Source organism: Saccoglossus kowalevskii, chromosome 6 (assembly GCF_978046115.1).
Source record: "Saccoglossus kowalevskii chromosome 6, keSacKowa6.1, whole genome shotgun sequence".
Taxonomy (NCBI): Eukaryota; Metazoa; Hemichordata; class Enteropneusta; family Harrimaniidae; genus Saccoglossus; species Saccoglossus kowalevskii.
Window position 1 is genome coordinate 39,536,039 of NC_140646.1, and position 21,991 is coordinate 39,558,029.

Consider the following 21,991-nt stretch of genomic DNA (forward strand, 5'->3'; position numbering starts at 1 on the left):
TGGTATTCGTAAGGAATAGGATCTAAGGTACTTGCAGCACTATGGTATTATTTTACAATGAACCACACTCGCACATGATGGAATTTATGAAAAAAGGTATTTTTTTTTCTTGGGTTGTTTTTGCATGTTTTACATGTATTTTACGTTTTTGAATTTAATCAAATTTTCCAAACATCAATTGCATTATGTGATGTGGTGTCATTGGTCAGATAAATCTTTAATTGACACACACAGACCTATATCAGCTATCACCACATATTGTTTTATAAATCCTTGACGTAAACGTAAATAATCCACACAGAGATTACCCACAATTCAATTTCTATATATATACATTTGTACAGGTTAAAAATAACCTCATAACATAACACGAAACATTCAGTTTTATTTGACTAAAAATCCAATGAGATAACCTTTCTTTGCTAGTAATGTTCTTGTTATCAGCTTTTCATGTAAAAACTCCTTTCCAATATCACTGTCAATCACAAACTGTGCAGCTTCGTCTTTGTCTACGGCTACCTTATATGGTAATGACACATGACCTTTAAATTCATTGTTTATTTTCACTGTCATAGTAACTAGGTCATCAGGTTTGGGTGTTTCATCTTCCAACTTCTCCAATTCTGGCCAGGTTTGCTCTAATACATTCTTGGTCTGGGAAGAATGACAGTAAAGGTAATATAAGTAAACAGTGCAGTCCCATTAAAAAGTTGGAATACAAACGGGAAAACATGTTTTGTGAATATCAGATTGGCATCATCCACAAAGGACAAACAAATCATAAACTACGAAGAGACTGACAAGTTTTCAGCTTATTGCTCAAAATGTTCAAAAAACTTACCCTGTCGTAATGCTGGCATTGATACTGCTCTACACTGGTAATTCCTTCCCATAATTCCAAAGCAATATGTGGTGCCATGGGTGCTAACATTATGCACATATCACACAGAGTTTTCTCAAATTCTTTACTATTTTGTACAATACTATCAGGCACTTTCCTTAATATATTAGTGAGTTTAATGAGTCTAGAGATCGATACACTAAACATATACTCATCCTTGCACATTCTTGTCACCTGTATGATAAGAACAAATATGACATAAAATGTAAACACACAAACATTATAGACATACATGCATCAAGTGGGCTAAAGTGAAATGTGCATATGTGCAATATGTTTGAAAATGTTTGGTCAGAGAATGTCCAAGATATAGTTCTGGAATTTTTTAAAACAAAATGGCCACCAAGCAGCCATTTTGAATGCAGCCACCAGGCAGCCATTTTGAATGCAGCCACCAGTCGGCCATTTTGAATGCGGCCACCAGGCAGCCACTTTGAATGCAGCCACCAGGCAGCCATTTTGAATGCAGCCACCAGGCAGCCATTTTGAATGCGGCCACCAGTCGACCATTTTGAATGTGGCCACCAGTCGGCCATTTTGAATCCGATCTGATAAACAAAATAATGTAAATCAAAGTCCCATAATGTCTGATGTTTGTTCCATGTTTGAACAAAAAGCGTTCATACATGACTGAGAATGTTAGCAAAACTAAATGGCTTCTCAGATAGTATTCCTGATACAATCAAGTATGCAAATTAGGTTGTTAAATGTGTTCACTCATTGTCACTGAGTGTTCTGAACCACAGACCAATCATAACAAATGAATACAGCATTGTTTTTCCAAACTGACTGAAAATATTAATATTCATTCCATCAAATAATAGACAACTATATTTAATTGTAACAACTCCTGTACTAGCACTTACAGATGATCATAGAATTCATTATGTAAATGGTTGCATCTCACCTCTTCAATTGCTACGTGTCTCTCTTTACGGAGTCTCATCTCATCTTTGTTGTGGTTATTGGTTGGTTTCAGTGGCGATTCATGTTTGACTTGAAGAAAGTGACTCACTAAGTCCCACAGTTTATTCTTCCAACGTACAATGCCTACAATAGCTAATTAGAACATGCTTGCAATCAGATTTTTAGTGACATACAATAGAAGCAGCTTTTTCTTCTGCATTTAGGGGAGATGTGACACAGCTGTGCGACCATCTTCTTATAATAATGATAAGCATTATCCTGGTGTTAAGCAGATGGTTGAACACAAGTATCTGTGGAGCTTGACCAAAATTGCATCTCTCAGTAACTGCATCTCAGCCAGAGGACCAAAATTGCATCTGTCAGTGACTGCATTTCAGCCAAAGCCTTTTTGCCTCACTTAATTGAGTAGCATATACTTCGGGAAAAAAAGACGATTTGAACTTGACTGATAATAGATGCAGCATAATAACCACTGCACTATAAGTGCTTTAGCTATGAAAATGGTGGTTGGATCATACTGGTATGTCTTTACAAAATCTCACCTTCAGTATTCCACAACATATTATGTTCTGGTGGTATTCCACTCAACATAAATAGTCTAACAGTATCTATTCCATATTGATTGATGATGTCTTCAGGATCCACACCATTATGTTTAGACTTGCTCATCTTCTCCCACTTAGTCTCAACTGAAAGCCCAGTATCTTTCTGTACTGCTGTGTTGCCTAGGAACACAATTATGTCATAATTTGAGTATTTTATGACTGAAGCATCTGTGAGTTATACCTCAATTTTATCAACGATGTATTTCTGATACGCCTGGTGTAACTATTCAGTACAGCAAATAACAGATAAATCTAGAGAGAATTGAGACAAACATAACATACCTGTGAATTGAACCTGATCTTTGCTCAGATACTGTCCAGTACTTTCTACTTTGTATGTTTGTCCCATAACTAAACCTTGTACAAGTAATCTCTTGAAAGGCTCTCTGTCTCGTGTAAGTCCTTTATGATGGAGGAAGTGAGCGATGAATCTAGCGTACAACAGGTGCATTATTGCTGAAAACACAAATACAATACCTTAAACTAGTGGCAATCGCTCTTACCCCCTCCCTCCACTTTGCACGATTTAAAGCATCCCTCATCCTCATCCCAACCTTCCCACTCTCCTCCTCCACTTGCATCTTCCACGTCTTCTTTGGCCTTTCCCTTTTCCTTGGACCACTCACCTCTAAATCAAGGGCCCTTCTTAATACATGCCCATCCTCCCTCCTCAGCACATGCCCATACCAACATACCCCATTTGCCTTCGCCAACCGATCTACCGCTTCATTCAAACCCAACATCTGCATCAAGTCCTCAGTTATCTTTCTGTCCATCAACGTCACCCCACACATCACTCTCACCATCGCTCTCTGTCCTCCTTAAAATACCCAGCTCATTTTCACTCAAACACCATGTCTCGCTCCCATACAGCAATGCTGATCTCACACAACTCTTATAAACTATTCCTTTCATCTCCAAGGGAAATCTCTTCCCATATAGTAGCTCTCCACATTCCCTAAACTTCACGCAAGCAAACCTTGCTCTAGCTGTCACAGCCGCCTCACACCCACCACCCACACTTACCTTGTCCCCCAGTATGTAAACTCCTTCACTGACTCAACCTCATCACACAACTTTTCTTCCTGTTCCACCATCCTTCCAACTCCATTCTTACATCTTCCACACGCAAAATCCCGTGCCAGTCTTTGGGTCACCCTCTTTATCTTTGCACATCTCCCATGTATCCACTTCCCACATTTCACACACCGCACTGAATTTATCTTTACCCTCTTTCCACACATGCCACATGGGTCAACCTTACTCACCAAAGCTTTCTCCTCCGTCCCACTCACCATCACTTTTGTCTTTCCCAGATTTACCTTCAAACCCTTACTCTCAAATGCTTTTTTCCATTTCACAAACTTCTCCCTCAATCCCTCCATTGTGTCATCCATCAAGACCAAGTCATCAGCATACAACATCTCTCTCATCAGCCCTTCTCTTGCACTCTCTGTAACTACATCAATGACAACTACAAATATCAATGGTGATAGTACAGAGCATTGATGCACACCCACCTTCACCTCAAACTCCTCTGACAACTCCGATCCTACTCTAGCTCTTGTCTTTGCTCCTTCATACAAACTCATCACTGCTCTTACCATTGCCTCTGGTATACCTCTCTTCCGCATTGCCCACTCCATCACCTTCCTCAGGACTCTATCAAAGGCCTTCTCCAAATCCACAAAACACATACACAGTTTCTTCCCTTTTGCACGATATTCCTCTTGCATCCTCCTCAGAATAAACACTGCATCAATTGTTCCTTTCCCTGGCATAAAACCAAACTGCATCTCATCCACATCCACTAATTTACGGATTCTATTCACTATCACCCTCTCCACAATTTTCATTGCATGCTCTAATAGTTTCACACCCCTATACGCACCACAAATCTTTGCATCCCCTTTTCCTTTAAAAATTGGTACTACCACACTCACTTCCCACTCCTCAGGCATTCCTCTTCCATCTAACACTCTCTGGCATAACTCCATTAACACACCAATCCCTATGTCTCCACTTGCAAAAATCATCTCCGCGCTCACTTCCGAGGGTTCAGCAGCCTTTCCAGTTTTCATGTCTCTGATTGCCTTCACTACTTCTTCTCGACTCACTCTTTCAACTGGCCCTTCCACCAGATCAGCCTCCACATCCTGATCCCACTCATTCTCCTCATTCATGATTTTTTCCATATGTTCTTTCCAGACTTTACTTCTATCTCTCTCACTGAAATTCAACTTGCCATCGCTTCCTCTCATACATCTTCCCCCTGTAACATCTCTTCCATCCCCTTTCATTGCCTTCACTACTTTGTTTGGATTCTCCTTAAGCTCACTCAGCACCTTCTCATTTTCCCCCCTCATGGCCTTTGCCACCACTTTCTTTGCTTGTTTCTTCAATCTCTTATACCTAACCTTATTCGCTTCAGTACCACGCATTTTCTTGTATGCATCTTTCTTTCTTGCAAAACGTATGGAATATTGGTTGATAATACCAGAATGTTAGGAATACAATGTTTATTCCCCCATTTGACTCTGAATCTGAAATCTAAAACAGGCCATATATTTTGTCCTACAAACTTATTGTTTTTTTTGCATTCTATGATAAAAAATGTCTGATTTGAGCCAAAATTCAGAACAAATTCCTTTAACTTTTCAATCCACTTCAAAATCCAAATTTGTATTATGTGTTAATACTATGTACTGTGAGTCACTTGTTGTATACAATAATGTATATACGAGTATGTCTGTGTACATACTTATAATTAGACATGTAAGCTAGAGTAACTGACCAAGACATGGAAAAGAATGTCATCTATGTTTCATTTAAACCAATAACAAATAGTTTTGCATACACAAACCATTATGTCTTGCTTTTGTACCAAGGTGAATACTTAGAAAGGTTTGATTACAAAACCAAAAATGAGCAAGATTATGTCAGTCAAAAACGCAAACTGCGTGTACCAGGTAATACATGCTTTGTGAATATGCATGAATACTTGCAAAACAACCCAAAACAAACAGTAACCATAAATCATTGTATTACATCACTGGGATAATACCAACATCGTATTACAGCACTGGGATAATACTAACACTGTATTACATTACTGGGATAATACTAACACTGTATTACATCACTGGGATAATACCAACATCGTATTACATCACTGGGATAATACCAACATCGTATTACATCACTGGAATAATACCAACACTGTATTACATCACTGGGATAATACCAACATCGTATTACAGCACTGGGACAATACCAACACTGTATTACATCACTGGGATAATACTAACACCGTATTACATGACTGGGATAATACCAACACCGTATTACATCACTGGGATAATACCAACACTGTATTACATCACTGGGATAATACCAACACAGTATTACATCACTGGGATAATACCAACACAGTATTACATCACTGGGGTAATACCAACATCGTATTACATCACTGGGATAATACCAACACCGTATTACATCACTGGGATAATACCAACACCGTATTACATCACTGGAATAATACAAACATCGTATCACATCACTGGGATATTGCCAACACCATATTACATCACTGGAATAATACCAACATCATATTACATCACTGGGATAATACCAACACCGTATTACATCACTGGAATACTACCAACATTCTAGTACATCACTGGGATAATACTAACACTGTATTACATCACTGGGATAATATCAAAATCGTATTACATCACTGGGATAATACTAACACTGTATTACATCACTGGGATAATACCAACATCGTATTACATCACTGGGATCATACTAACACTGTATTACATCACTGGGATAATACCAACATCGTATTACATCACTGGGATCATACTAACACTGTATTACATCACTGGGATAATATCAACATCGTATTACATCACTGGGATAATATCAACATCGTATTACATCACTGGGATAATATCAACATCGTATTACATCACTGGGATAATATCAACATCGTATTACATCACTGGGATAATATCAACATCGTATTACATCACTGGGATAACACTGTATCATTGACTCACCATGTTCTTTACCGCCAATATAAAGATCAACTGGCATTAATCGGTTACACACATCGCTACTGAATGGAACATCTAAGTTATGAGGATCACAGAATCTGAAAAAATACCAAGCAGAGTCCACAAATGTGTCCATAGTGTCAGTCTCTCTCTTTGCTGCACTGCCACACTGAGGACATGAGACATTGATCCAGTCATCAATTTCAGACAGTGAAGGGAGGCCTCTCTTGGACAAATCACTTAATTTTGGAAGCAAAACAGGTAGATCCTGGGATGGCACTGGTACTACCTGGAAAAAACAAAAAAACACAAGATATCAAACAAAAAAAGCAGCTAAACAACAATCTTCAGAGTAATGTGATCACAATGTTAACGGCAATAGTACAAACATTCACAAATTTTGAAACCCACTTCTCTTAGATAGAGACCACACATAGTTGAAAGCTGGAGTCAAAGAAAGATTGCAAGCATGTTATACACCAGTGTGTATGAATACATCTGTTGCAGTGACTGGTGGTGAAATTTGAAAATGAAAAGGCCTACTTTAGTATTTTATAACAATGTGTTGATTCAAAATTATTTAATCATATTCCTAGCATAAATTTGTTACTTATGGAAATATTAAGAATATGCGTTACTATACATTCAATAAGAGAACAATAAACAATTCATTGTTTGATATAAATGACCTGAGAAATGGTTCTGTGGAACTGCATTCAATTTAAGCAAGATGGCCAGCAGTCAGCCATTTTGAATTAGATGGTGATTGATAAAATAAATAAATAAATAAATAAATAAATAAATAAATAAATAAATAAATAAATAAATAAATAAATAAATAAATAAATAAATAAATAAATAAACTATTTTTTTTATTATTCTTTTCAATTTTAGCGCTTTCAATTTGTTACTTCTACAATTTTTTCATCTTTATTGTAATTTTCTTTTTCTGAGTCAATATCCAAATAAGGATATGATTATGCAATAAACATTATTAATATACTTATTATACATGATCGTTCATTTGATATGACCTGTGATGTATGTGTGGAGTTTTAATTTGATCAATCAAGGCATGTCAAAGATGTATATCTTGAACTACACTCTTTGAACAAAATGGTCACCAGACAGCAAGTGCATCAAGATCCCATTATGTTCAATGTATTGACCAAGTTTAAACTGAATCTGTCCACATACGACCAAGATCTTGTTCTGAAATGTTAAAAATGTGCGATTTTTATAAATTAAAATGGCTGCCATTCAACCATCTTCAATCAGATGATTAAACAAATGCATGATTGTGTGTATGTCCAATATAATGTCTGATGTATATATACAGTTAAAACTTATTCTGTTCCAGCATGTGTGATATACTCTACTGGAGATGAATAGACAGACGCAATCCTGTTTTCAGAACAGGGATTTATGAATTTATCAAATTTAGTTTCTGCTATGTCAGCCATTCTCTTCTGCATAGAAACTAATAACATTATTAAAATTTAAAATGTTTTAGAAGTGTCAAGTAAAACTCCAATGTATTACCTACCTTACACTTGGGACAGTGAATTATAGGTATTGGTGTACCCCAGTATCGCTGTCTTGATATGAACCAATCAAATTGCCTGGGGCTAGTCATGTGACCGCCTATGTCATGTTCTCTGGCATATTTTGTAATGGCATCTTTTGCAGCTGTTCGAGTCATACCACTGAACTGAATGAAGACAAAAATAATATATAAGCTAAATTCAAACCGGGTGAATATTCTAATTTAACAATATAATACATTGTTTTCTTCACTGACTGAATTTAACACTTAAAAAATATTTCTCAGTACAAAATGTTTCTATACAGCATACCAGAAAAAAGCAGTGCATACTTTGTAATGAAATGTACAACTTACTTGATCAGAATTTAGAATTATGCCATCATCAGTTTCTTCTGCTGTAAAAATGTCTACTATTTTTAAATCATGAGTTAAAGCAAAATCCATGTCGTCTTGACAACCAGATGGAATTCCAATCAATGCATCATAATGTTCTGTGAACCTGTTGTCATTGGCAACAAACACTGGTAGACTTTTCTTGGTGAATGGATGCGTTGCAGCAAGGTCAAGTTTTAAAACTGAAAAATAAACAAAATTAATGTAAAGGTCACTGATTACTGCTAGTGTTGACAAGACACACACACAAATATAGTTAAATAGCATTAACAGTTCAAGATGTACATAATTTTCAACAAAGAATGAGGAATAGTGATTGTCCAATAATCTACAGTGTGTGGATGTCATGTATTACATAGAACCATGGTACTTGTCAATTGTTTACCTTTTGTTTCATTAAGACTTTCTAACTGTTCTTTACTTGTAGACAGTTTATTTTGTAAACGATGTAATATGATGTGTTGTGGTGATAATATAATATGCGATGCTCCAAATATTAACTCTGGAACATCCGTGTAGATGGACAATTCATCTAAAATATTGTTATTGATCTGAAAACAAAACACATTAAGATTGATTTTTACATGAATTTGTTTATTATGTAACACTAAGCCATAGATGGAGTGCAATGTTAGGATGTAATAATAATAATAATAATAATCTTTATTGCATAATTGAACAACAATTAATATCTAGCTATTTGCATACTATTAGCATAATTATGGGCCATATGACAAGATACATTATCACTTGTTTTTAGTACAACAACTAGCTTAGTATTATAAATTGGGCTAAAAGATACAAACAATCATAGCACATTAATACTCACATTAATACTCACATTAATACTCACATTAATACTCACATTAATACTCACATTAATACTCACATTAATACTCACATTAATACTCACATTAATACACACATTAATACTCACTTTAATACTCACATTAATACTCACATTAATACTCACATTAATACTCACATTAATACTCACATTAATACTCACATTAATACTCACATTAATACACACATTAATACTCACTTTAATACTCACATTAATACTCACATTAATACTCACATTAATACTCACATTAATACTCACATTAATACTCACATTAATACTCACATTAATACTCACATTAATACTCACTTTAATACTCACTTTAATACTCACATTAATACTCACAATAATACTCACTTTAATACTCACTTTAATACTCACATTAATACTCACATTAATACTCACATTAATACTCACATTAATACTCACATTAATACTCACTTTAATACTCACTTTAATACTCACATTAATACTCACATTAATACTCACATTAATACTCACATTAATACTCACTTTAATACTCACATTAATACTCACTTTAATACTCACATTAATACTCACATTAATACTCACATTAATACTCACATTAATACTCACATTAATACTCACATTAATACTCACATTAATACTCACATTAATACTCACATTAATACTCACTTTAATACTCACATTAATACTCACTTTAATACTCACTTTAATACTCACTTTAATACTCACATTAATACTCACATTAATACTCACATTAATACTCACATTAATACACACATTAATACTCGCTTTAATACTCACTTTAATACTCACATTAATACTCACATTAATACACACATTAATACACATTTTAATACTCACATTAATACTCACATTAATACTCACATTAATACTCACATTAATACTCACTTTAATACTCACATTAATACTCACATTAATACTCACATTAATACTCACATTAATACTCACATTAATACTCACATTAATACACACTTTAATACTCACTTTAATACTCACATTAATACTCACTTTAATACTCACATTAATACTCACATTAATACTCACATTAATACTCACTTTAATACTCACATTAATACTCACATTAATACTCACTTTAATACTCACATTAATACTCACTTTAATACTCACATTAATACTCACATTAATACTCACATTAATAGTCACTTTAATACTCACTTTAATACTCACTTTAATACTCACTTTAATACTCACATTAATACTCACATTAATACTCACATTAATACTCACATTAATACACACATTAATACTCACTTTAATACTCACTTTAATACTCACATTAATACTCACATTAATACTCACATTAATACACAGATTAATACACATTTTAATACTCACATTAATACTCACATTAATACTTTAATACTCACATTAATACTCACATTAATACTCACATTAATACTCACATTAATACTCACATTAATACTCACATTAATACTCACATTAATACTCACATTAATACTCACATTAATACTCACATTAATACTCACATTAATACTCACATTAATACACACATTAATACACATTTTAATACTTACATTAATACTCACATTAATACTCACTTTAATACTCACTTTAATACTCACATTAATACTCACATTAATACTCACATTAATACTCACATTAATACTCACATTAATACTCACATTAAAACTCACATTAATACTCACATTAATACTCACATTAATACACACATTAATACACATTTTAATACTCACATTAATACTCACTTTAATGCTTCACTTTAACTTTAAACAATTCTTGTTTTTGAGTTTGTGTGAGTTTGGATTAAATGCTACTGACATAATTGTCTAGTTTACCTGTAGCTGAAAACTGAATGGGCATCCTGTGCAGCTGGTTAGCCAATTAGCTTGCATACTTTTAATACCTTCATTCCATTCTGGCAAGTCATTCAAACCATCCAATAAAGACTGAAATCACAAGAAAATTAATATTATTTTCCATTTATGTCGCCTACCACAAAACAAAAACAGTCTAGATGGATTAGTAGTTGAATTGTTGTATAAAAAAACACATTAAAACCATTATAAATCGCTGAAAAGGTTTCATACTATAAAAATAACACTGATCATAATTTATTATTTGCAATGAACTATTTCTTTAGAAATAATAAACAAAAAATATTTTTTATTAAATCGCAGAATCGAGTCATCAAACAAAATTGGGAGTTGAAACAAATACATTTCAATACAAGTCTATATGATATATAATGTATTACTGGTATATTGTACAGCCATTTTAGTGCCAAAAATTAATCAAAATCAGGCATTTCTGTCATTCCAATACTGGTCATGCTCAGATAAATATTCAAATTTGGTACAAACATTGAATATAATGGGACATTGATGCACATTATTTTGTTTTGTTTTTAGATCAAATTCATAATCATCAACCGGTGAGCATATTTGTTTTAATGAATTATACTGTTCCAGAGCCGTATTTCTGACAGGTCATGATCGACCACATTCAAATTCAAATTCAAATATCAGCTCACTCATACAAACATAAATTTGTTTGATGAAGCCATTTAAAAAAGTCAAATAGTTTTGTTTTAATCATTATAATGAATCAAAATTGAGCATTTCAGCCATTCCGGGACCTAATCTTGATCCTACATAGACATATATAGTTATTATTGGTACATCCTTAGCCTGACAAGTTGGCGTGAGTGGTGCCCTGGACTGCTGCTAACACAACCCACTGAGGGGTTCACAGCAGTCTAGGGCACCACTCACGCCAACTTGTCAAGCTAGTACATCCATTGAACATTATGTTTTTCACATCACATTGCCAACTGGTGGCCATTTTGTTTCAGAGATGCATCTCTGACATTAACTGATCACATTCAAACTTCACACGTATATCATAAACCATGTCATACATGCACATGTGTAAACTGTCCATGTATGTCAGAATTTGTTTGAACTAAAAAAATAGTTTTTGTAACAATGGTCAACATTTGAATTTTGAAGCTTGAATTAACAGTCACATGAATACCTTGGAATAATGTGTCATCTTGATACACCATTGGTTTAATAATCTTTTCTCAACTTTAGCACCAGATCTCCAAGATTGTCCATGTTCATCAACCTTGAAGGGAGAAAAAAAAACTTTCAAAAAATTTATTTGGCATTTTAATCTGAGGGTACCGGGGGGGGGGGGGGGGGGGGGGTAATTCATTGGATTTTGATGACACTTGAGAACTGTCAACTTTCTATCTGTCTGTTCAAGGCCTATGTATTATGCAGCGGTCACATCGCTCTCTGCTTTTGCTGTACGTTAGTTGATACTCTCTCTGTACTGTCTTTGTGCATACTTTGCAGTATCCTCGTAATAACCTCATATTATACAAAGTGTACATATTGTGAATGTTGTAAGAGTGAAATAGGTGATATGGTCATTGTGTCAGACGAGTTGGAAACAATAACATTCACGATATAACTCTGATAACTGATTGATTTTGAAATGACGACAGTTGATTGTCAGACTGCAAAAAATAGATATACATGTACCTATGAAATAGGGTATTATCTTAATGCTAAGTTGAATGAAATCAGTCCAAGCTTGTTAACCAGTTCTCTCTTTTCATCACACATTGACAAAATAGTCAAATTTTTTGAGTAAAAACAGAAAAGTGACTAAAATTTTGTCTGATGGCTTCAAAATTAGGATTAATTTCCATAAATATTGAAGAATATAAAGAAACAAGCAGCCTATCGGCTGAGATAGCTCCGCTGTTAGCAATGCACATTTCAATTAAAGAACTGAAGACATCATTAGAAAATGAACAATATGTATAGTATCAAAGCAATCGGACAAGAAGTCGAAAATATAACTTTCTACCAAAAATGGCCAAAATATTCACCAAAATTAGAGAATTAAAGATATCATCACGAAATGAACAAATCTGAGAAAGGTCCACATGTAGTACCTATATATGTAATATCAAAACAATCAGACTTACAGTTTTTAACAAGAAGTTGAAAATATCACTTTTTACCAAAAATGACAAAAATATTCACCAAAATTAGAGAATTAAAGATATCAACACAAAATGAACAAATCTGAGAAAGGTCTACATGTAGTATCTATATATGTAATATCAAAGCAATTGAACTATTGGTTTTTAACAAGAAGTCGAAAATATCACTTTTTACCAAAAATGACAAAATTATTCACCAAAATTAGAGAATTGAAGATATCATCACGAAATGAACAAATCTGAGAGAGGTCCACATGTAGTACCTATATATGTAGTATCAAAACAATTGGACTCGCGGTTTTTAACAAGAAGTCGAAAATATCACTTTTTACCAAAAATGACAAAAATATTCACCAAAATTAGAGAATTAAAGATATCATTACAAAATGAACAAATCTGAGAGAGGTCCACATGTAGTACCTATATATGTGATATCAAAGCAATTGCACTTGCGGTTTTTAACAAGAAGTCGAAAATATCACTTTTTACCAAAAATGACATAAATATTCACCAAAATTAGAGAATTGAAGATATCAACATGAAATGAACAAACCTCAAAGAGGTCTACCCAAGGTACATAGACACCAAGTATCAAAGCATTCAGGCTTGTAGTTTTCAAGAAGAAGTCAAAAAAGTAAAACATTGACATGGACGACGACGGACGACAACGGACAATCACTCATATGATAAGCTCCGCTCGACAAAGTCGACAGCGGAGCTAAAAAGTGCTTGGGTGAACATTTTTGGTGGTGAAAAGGTTAAAAAAATTACAAATAAATGCGAATGGACAAAGTACCTGTTCATTGGCTAACACACTTTTGATATGCAAGATAAAAATGGCCGCCAGCCCAACACTTTTGATGTGCAATAAATAAATAAACGAGCCACGTATATTTGAATGAAATCAGTCAAATCTTGTCCAAAAAATGTGTCAGGTGAGGGTTAAAAAAACTCTTGCATTTGCAGTCAACACCATGCCATGATTGTGTAATACCTGTTCATTGGCTAATACTGTTTGGTCAATAGGATCCCAATTAACCCATCCTAACTTCTGATATGCAAGTCCTGATTCATAAAATTGCAAAAATATGTACTGTGTCCATTTGTAATAATCTTCTCGACAAGTGAATATTTCCTGAGAAACAAAAATACCATGACATTTTCTTTAATGAACCTTGATAGATGTAGTATGTGTTCTTGACTAACACCAGTACTAAGGATAGATCACCCGACCCAGACAACCACCGTACTCGCATAGATAGAATTAATGTATCCACTCACCCTATCCCAATCAAAACACATGCTCAGATCTTGCAGTTGTTTCCTCATATAATCTATATTGCTAAATAGAAAAGAAATAAAGTACAACAATTATTACAATACCCTTGTTCATAGCTGCTGGGAGTACCGGGTAGTTTGGGAGGAATAAATCTGAAGGTGTCGTAATAAATTCTTTTTTTTTTCTTTGCAAAAGTGAGTATAAAAGTCCTGAAACAATACAATAATTTATCTAAACATTTTGTGGAAAAATTCTGGCTGAATTTCAGGTGTGAACAATTCTGACCAAAAATAGGCATTATAATTACATAAAAAAACTAATTAATATTCAGCAAGATGCCAACTTGTTCCTCAATTAATACTACATGTACTATATTAATCTCAATGTCCCTTACAGAACAATACAACATGAATTGTATAAAAGTTACCAAATATTTTAGTTACATATATAAGAAATATAAAATACTAGGCAAATTCGAAAAAGGCAAAAAACTATACTTGCCACTTTTTTAACTTGTATTCATAATGAAAGTATACTGCACTATATCATTGACATCTGGTATGTAAATGTCTTTATTATGTCCACTTATTTCTACATCTAACAAAATGTTTTATTCAAGCCAAATTAAACCCCAAACTTGCAAGTTGCACCAAAATTGAACTTGGTTGACATATTTTAGTGATTGATAAGATTTCCAAATTTGAAGATGATAAAAAATAATGCTTATAGTAACCACAAAAAAGAACATGGACCACTGCTTGAGTTAATGTAACTACAAGAACAAATGACTACATCAACAACGATGACAGACATTTTCCCCTCGCATAGCTTGATCTGTGTTTTTTTCAAATGTGGCCACCCAGAACTGACTCGCAGTGCAAATGGTTCTGACAGAACAGATTTTTCTGACTACCGAATATTATTTGAAAGCTAATGTAGTTGATACAACCATAATACAGCATACTGTATTGGAATGAAATGTGTTCACAATGTAGTTATGAAAAACAAAAGAGCAATAATAGACCACACGGAGGTTTGTAAATCAATTCATTACTTAGATAAAAGACTGAATCAGTGGAGAACATAAAACACTAGTTGAGAGACAGTTAAAACATGAACGTTTCTTTATCAGCAACAAGTGTTCTAATTTATGCCAGTATAGTCTTTTATCCATTGAAGTTTTTCAAATTTTAGTGAGGTTTGTGGGTTTTTTATCTTCATTACAAATGTACCAGTGTGCTCTCTAGGTATCATTTTTTTTAGAATTTTCTCTCAAATACCCAGGTTTCTCGGTGACACCTGATTAAATATTTGAGTGATAAATTTGCTTAGGGGAAGCATTACCTGTATGTCCAATCTTCTGGTGGTAGCTTTCTTTCTATCGCAGCATTCTCTGCTGGTAACCCAAATGCATCCCATCCCATTGGGTGAAGTACTTGTTTATTATTCATACGTTGGAAGTGGGCTACAGTGTCACTGATAGTGTAGACACGAACATGGCCCATATGAAGTCTTCCCGATGGGTAGGGAAACATAGATAAAACATAGAACTTCTCTTTCTTATTCTGTACACAGAAATGGAAAACATTCAGTACAAGTGTTTAAACGTGATATGGAATTCTTTCTTATTTAGGAACTTGTGCAAAATTTACATCACATTTTGTAATAGAATATCATAACTGAATGCAAATGATGAAGCAGGAATGAATCCTTGACATTTCATATATCACATTGAATTATGATGGTAAGATGTACAGCAACCTCAGCTACGTGTCAGCCATTACATTCAGTGTACTACTTTCTTTGTAGTAAACTTCTCATACCCTCAAAATTGTCAGGCATTTAAGAGAAGAATTCTATTATGACATACACTCTGTGAAAGTCTGCTTCTTTCATTATGCTTGATCAATTCCTGTTTCCAGTAATCCTCAACTTCTTGGCGTTGTTCAATAGTAAATTTTTTCTCCTGCAAAAAAATTGTATTCAAAGATAAATTTTGGACAGTGTAGCTTTTATTACTTAACTTTGACAATGTATAAAATACATCATATTCAAAAATGAATTAATCAAACTTCATATAATGACCACCAGTTTATAAAGGGCAATTTCTTTAAAGGAAAAGACAAGGCTAACAACATTATATTCCCAGATGGAAGAGCTCCACAAATGTAAAAAGATTTACAATAATTTTTTATTATATTACTTTTTCTTCTCTAGATATTCAACTTTTCATCAGTTTATGTAGTCAGCCATCTTGATTCTCAAGCAAAGGATTATAGGTAAAGTATGACATCATATCCACTGTTAGAAATTGGGAAAATGATTTCATCTATAACATAAAATGTTTAAATTCAAATAGTTTGAAAGTTTAGAACATGATAGCATATATGTACCGGTGCCCAAACATGCATATAAGATAGTTGTCATGGCAATAGAACTGAAAATATTCATTTTGTGTTTTTCTACCAAATGATCAATTGTTCATATATTTTTTTACAATTTATCGATGCGAGAAGCTTATACAGGTGATACATAAACCTGTTGACTATGTAAAGGCATCAAAAAAATTGTCATTCTATTTTCTCATTTTTTCACACAAAAAAAAAAATAAAGACAATGGAATATACAATACTGACGAAAATTTGATTATCTGGGGAATGAAAAGTGATAAAAAAAAATGTAAATTGCATTCTCCTACATTTGTTGAGCTGAGCTCTTTCATCTGGGAGCATTATATCATTTGCCTTGACTTTTCTACCTTGGCCAGTTGCACAGATTTGACTGTATACTTAATGTTTGGACAGTGCATTTGTGGTTTCCATTCCAATAACTATTGCAGATGCACTTATACATCATAGCAAATTCATAATCAGTGAATTTGTTTTAATTAGTTTAACTTGAAACGTGTACTCACCCAAATGCCTGTTTTACTGTATAAACACCTACAGCATGTTGATGGAAGGAAAAGAGATTTCCTCCAGTGTTTAATTAAAATACCTGCCATTAAATCTACAAAAAAAAAAAAAACATAGTCTCTTACAAACCAGTAGCAAACCATAGTCTCTTACAAACCAGTAGCAAACCATAGTCTCTTACAAACCAGTAGCAAACCATAGTCTCTTACAAACCAGTAGCAAACCATAGTCTCTTACAAACCAGTAGCAAACCATAGTCTCTTACAAACCAGTAGCAAACGGTAGTCTCTTACAAACCAGTAGCAAACCATAGTCTCTTACAAACCAGTAGCAAACCATAGTCTCTTACAAACCAGTAGCAAACCATAGTCTCTTACAAACCAGTAGCAAACCATAGTCTCTTACAAACCAGTAGCAAACCATAGTCTCTTACAAACCAGTAGCAAACCATAGTCTCTTACAAACCATAGTCTCTTACAAACCAGTAGCAAACCAGTCTCTTACAAACCAGTAGCAAACGATAGTCTCTTACAAACCATAGTCTCTTACAAACCATAGTCTCTTACAAACTAGTAGCAAACCATAGTCTCTTACAAACTAGTAGCAAACCATAGTCTCTTACAAACCAGTAGCAAATCATAGTCTCTTACAAACCATAGTCTCTTACAAACCAGTAGCAAACGATAGTCTCTTACAAACCAGTAGCAAATCATAGTCTCTTACAAACCAGTAGCAAACCATAGTCTCTTACAAACCAGTAGCAAACCATAGTCTCTTACAAACCATAGTCTCTTACAAACCAGTAGCAAACCATAGTCTCTTACAAACCAGTAGCAAACCATAGTCTCTTACAAACCAGTAGCAAACCATAGTCTCTTACAAACCAGTAGCAAACCATAGTCTCTTACAAACCAGTAGCAAACCATAGTCTCTTACAAACCATAGTCTCTTACAAACCAGTAGCAAACGATAGTCTCTTACAAACCATAGTCTCTTACAAACCAGTAGCAAACCATAGTCTCTTACAAACCAGTAGCAAACCATAGTCTCTTACAAACCAGTAGCAAACGATAGTCTCTTACAAACCAGTAGCAAACGATAGTCTCTTACAAACCATAGTCTCTTACAAACCAGTAGCAAACGATAGTCTCTTACAAACCAGTAGCAAACCATAGTCTCTTACAAACCAGTAGCAAACCATAGTCTCTTACAGACCAGTAGCAAACCATAGTCTCTTACAGACCATAGTCTCTTACAAACCAGTAGCAAACGATAGTCTCTTACAAACCAGTAGCAAACCATAGTCTCTTACAGACCAGTAGCAAACCATAGTCTCTTACAGACCAGTAGCAAATCATAGTCTCTTACAAACCAGTAGCAAACCATAGTCTCTTACAAACCAGTAGCAAACCATAGTCTCTTACAAACCAGTAGCAAACCATAGTCTCTTACAGACCAGTAGCAAATCATAGTCTCTTACAAACCAGTAGCAAACCATAGTCTCTTACAAACCATAGTCTCTTACAGTGTAAACATGTACTAAGAAAAGAAAATCTCTGCTCAAATTAAGGTGGGATATGAGTCAACAAGCCATGCATGGCACAGTCCCCGTTAGTTATCAAATTTAAGATATGTAGTTTTATTTATAGTAATATAGCTGGAATATAACCATGTCAGGAATATGATTTTTTTTAACATTAAAATGATTGACATTTGTATCTGATCGTCAAACAAGTACTTAAGTATATTGAGAGATATTGCTCTGGAACAGCATTCAAAATCAGCCATTTTGAATACATGTATATATATAACATGATGTATAACGAATATATATAATTTCAATATATAATCAGTCAAAGCATTTAAGAGATATGGCTCTAGAAGCCCAATCATTAAAACAAAATGGCCGCAGTCAGCCATTTTGAATCCAATCTAAAAAATAAAATGACATGCATCAGGAACCTGTAATGTCTAATATATGTACCAAGTTTGAACGAAATCCATCCATAAATACCAGAAAAGCTTGATATTTGATGATTTTTTAGCACAAAAATAACCATAATTTTGCCATTTTGAATAGGATTGTCAAACCAATATATCTGTCTATCTATGACATGATGTATGATGAATATTTAAAATTTGAACATAATCAGTCAAAACAAGTCAGAGATATGGCACGAGAACCACATTCATTAAAACAAAATGGCCGCCAGACAGCCATTTTGAATCCGATCTGAAAAATAAATGATGTGCATCAGGAACCTGTAATGTCTAATATATGTACCAAGTTTGAACAAAATCCATCCATAAATGCTTGATATTTGATGATTATTTAGCACAAAAATGGCCACCATTTGGCCATTTTGAATAGAATCGTCAAACCAATATTATCTGTCTATTATATCTATGACATGATGTATAATGAATATTTAAAATTTGAACATAATCAGTAAAAGCAAGTCAGAGATATGGCACGAGAACCACATTCATTAAAACAAAATGGTCGCCAGTCGGCCATTTTGAATCTTATCTGAAAAACAAAATTATTTGCATCAAGGTCCCATAATGTCTAATGTATATACCAAGTTTGAACAAAATCCATCTGTAAACAGCTGAAAAATGTTTGATTTTGATGATTTTTAGCACAAAAATGGCCGCCATTCGGCCATCTTGAATCAGATCGTGAAACAAATTGACGTGCATATGTATAATATCATGTATGATGTATGTGTGAAGTTTGATTGTTATTGGTCCAGGCATTTCTAAGATACAGGTTCGGACGCACGCACAGATGCACGCACGCACGGACACGGACACACAGAGGTCAAAACATAAGTCCCTGTTTTCAGACTGCGTCCGAACGGGGGCTAATAAAGATCATATAGAAATAGCTCTAATGTGAGCTGGTCTCATTTACATACATACATGTATCACAGTCACAGTAATACATGTAGTGTGGAGAACATTAATTAATTCAGTCATTGATTAAGTGAAAATAAGCTACTGTCATTATCTTTTGGGTGTCTCCAGAAAAACTCCAAAAAGGTTATTTATGGGAAATTTAGAAAGGTATCCAGTGCAATTTTAATACTACCGGTACACCCATGGGATAAATACCAAAAACACTCTTCTAAGAAAGCAGCCCATATAAAAAAACAAATACACATAAATAGCAATCAGAATCCCAAATAATTAGACTAAAATTATTAATAGCAATAGAACAATCTCAAATTCACAATTAAAAGTATTAGGTAGGGATATTGAAAAATCATCTGTAAAACATTGAGAATATGAAAAAAAAAATACTTATAAAAATGATATATTAAATACCGAAAATCTAAAAACTTTTGTGAACAATTAGGGAAATTCCAGTCAAAAAACACTTATACATTCCTCGGAACACCAGTTCATGAGTTGAATGCAAAATTTGTAATCATTGCAATAACAATGAAATTGAAAACTAGTGACATTTCATTTTATCAAGCACTTCCAAGAAGAAGTCTTCTGTTTGATAAAGCATCCAGACATAATACGATTTTATAAGCTCTCCACACAAAGATGTACATGTACCTACCGACTTACAATTGACACATACCTGGTACCTCCAATCTATGTACCTACAATGTCTTTTCTATGTAATGTCAGTTTTAGTATTTTATACTTTTTTCTATTTTGTCCTATTAATGTTTTACCATTATTTAGTTATTTTTATCATTTTAGTCTTTTGTTATTTGTTATTTATACCATACTAACCCCCCCTGATGGTTGTGGTTGTATAATAAAGTTATTATTATTATTATTAATATACATGTACCATTTGAATAAAAGTTTTTGAAGTAGACATTCAAAATGTCCATATATTTTTTTTTTTCGATCATTTTTTTTAATGTTAATTTGTTATTATAGGCCACCATGACCTCATTTTATTTCTTTTTTAACTTCTATTTCACTTTTTTTTAAAACATTTCTGATGTAAATCTCTAAAGACTGTGTTGTGTTAATAAATATTATATTACGGAATTAAAATGGCATTGTTATTTCAAGACAGCCGTCCATCATTATACTGCAACAACGATCACCAAGCCCAGTGATCAAATGGTACACTCATAACACCTCCCAGCTACAGTGTTTATCGAGACGCACTGCTCACAATTTTACTATTCACAGCCCTGCGCATTTCTAATTGGTAAAAACGGGGACCTGTGTATGCGTCCCGATAAACACAATACTATAAGTAGTGCTAAACACTTCCATAATAGCATAATAGATACATGTTACCCACGTCACGTACAAAATTAAAGTCCAATCACTCGGTCTCTGATCAGGCCTATATAATAACCGGACTAATTCCAATAAGACAAGGATCAAATTTAAAAATTCAAGTGTTCCAGAAACTCGTGCCGCACACGTACGCCGCCATTGTAGACAACCTAGACTGTACATTTTATGCGAGTGTGTGTTCATCTTTAAAGGGTTAAATGGCC

General features: G+C 33.9%; 1 protein-coding gene across 1 annotated transcript; it reads right to left on the bottom strand.

Moving 5' to 3' along the window:
- Nucleotides 1-241: 241 nt before the first annotated feature.
- On the bottom strand, nt 242-21,940 carry LOC102803390 (leucine--tRNA ligase, mitochondrial-like). Its single transcript, XM_085500521.1, has 17 exons — nt 21,799-21,940; nt 17,507-17,601; nt 16,463-16,558; nt 15,937-16,157; nt 14,595-14,655; nt 14,308-14,448; nt 12,329-12,421; nt 11,131-11,241; nt 8,825-8,990; nt 8,401-8,621; nt 8,043-8,211; nt 6,504-6,785; nt 2,716-2,889; nt 2,371-2,553; nt 1,809-1,960; nt 842-1,075; nt 242-654 (listed from the first exon to the last, which is right to left on the bottom strand). The coding sequence occupies exons 2-17, from the start codon at nt 17,594-17,596 to the stop codon at nt 385-387; spliced, it is 2,664 nt and encodes an 887-aa protein (XP_085356647.1). The 5' UTR covers nt 17,597-17,601; nt 21,799-21,940; the 3' UTR covers nt 242-384.
- Between the last annotated feature and the right edge of the window lie 51 nt (nt 21,941-21,991).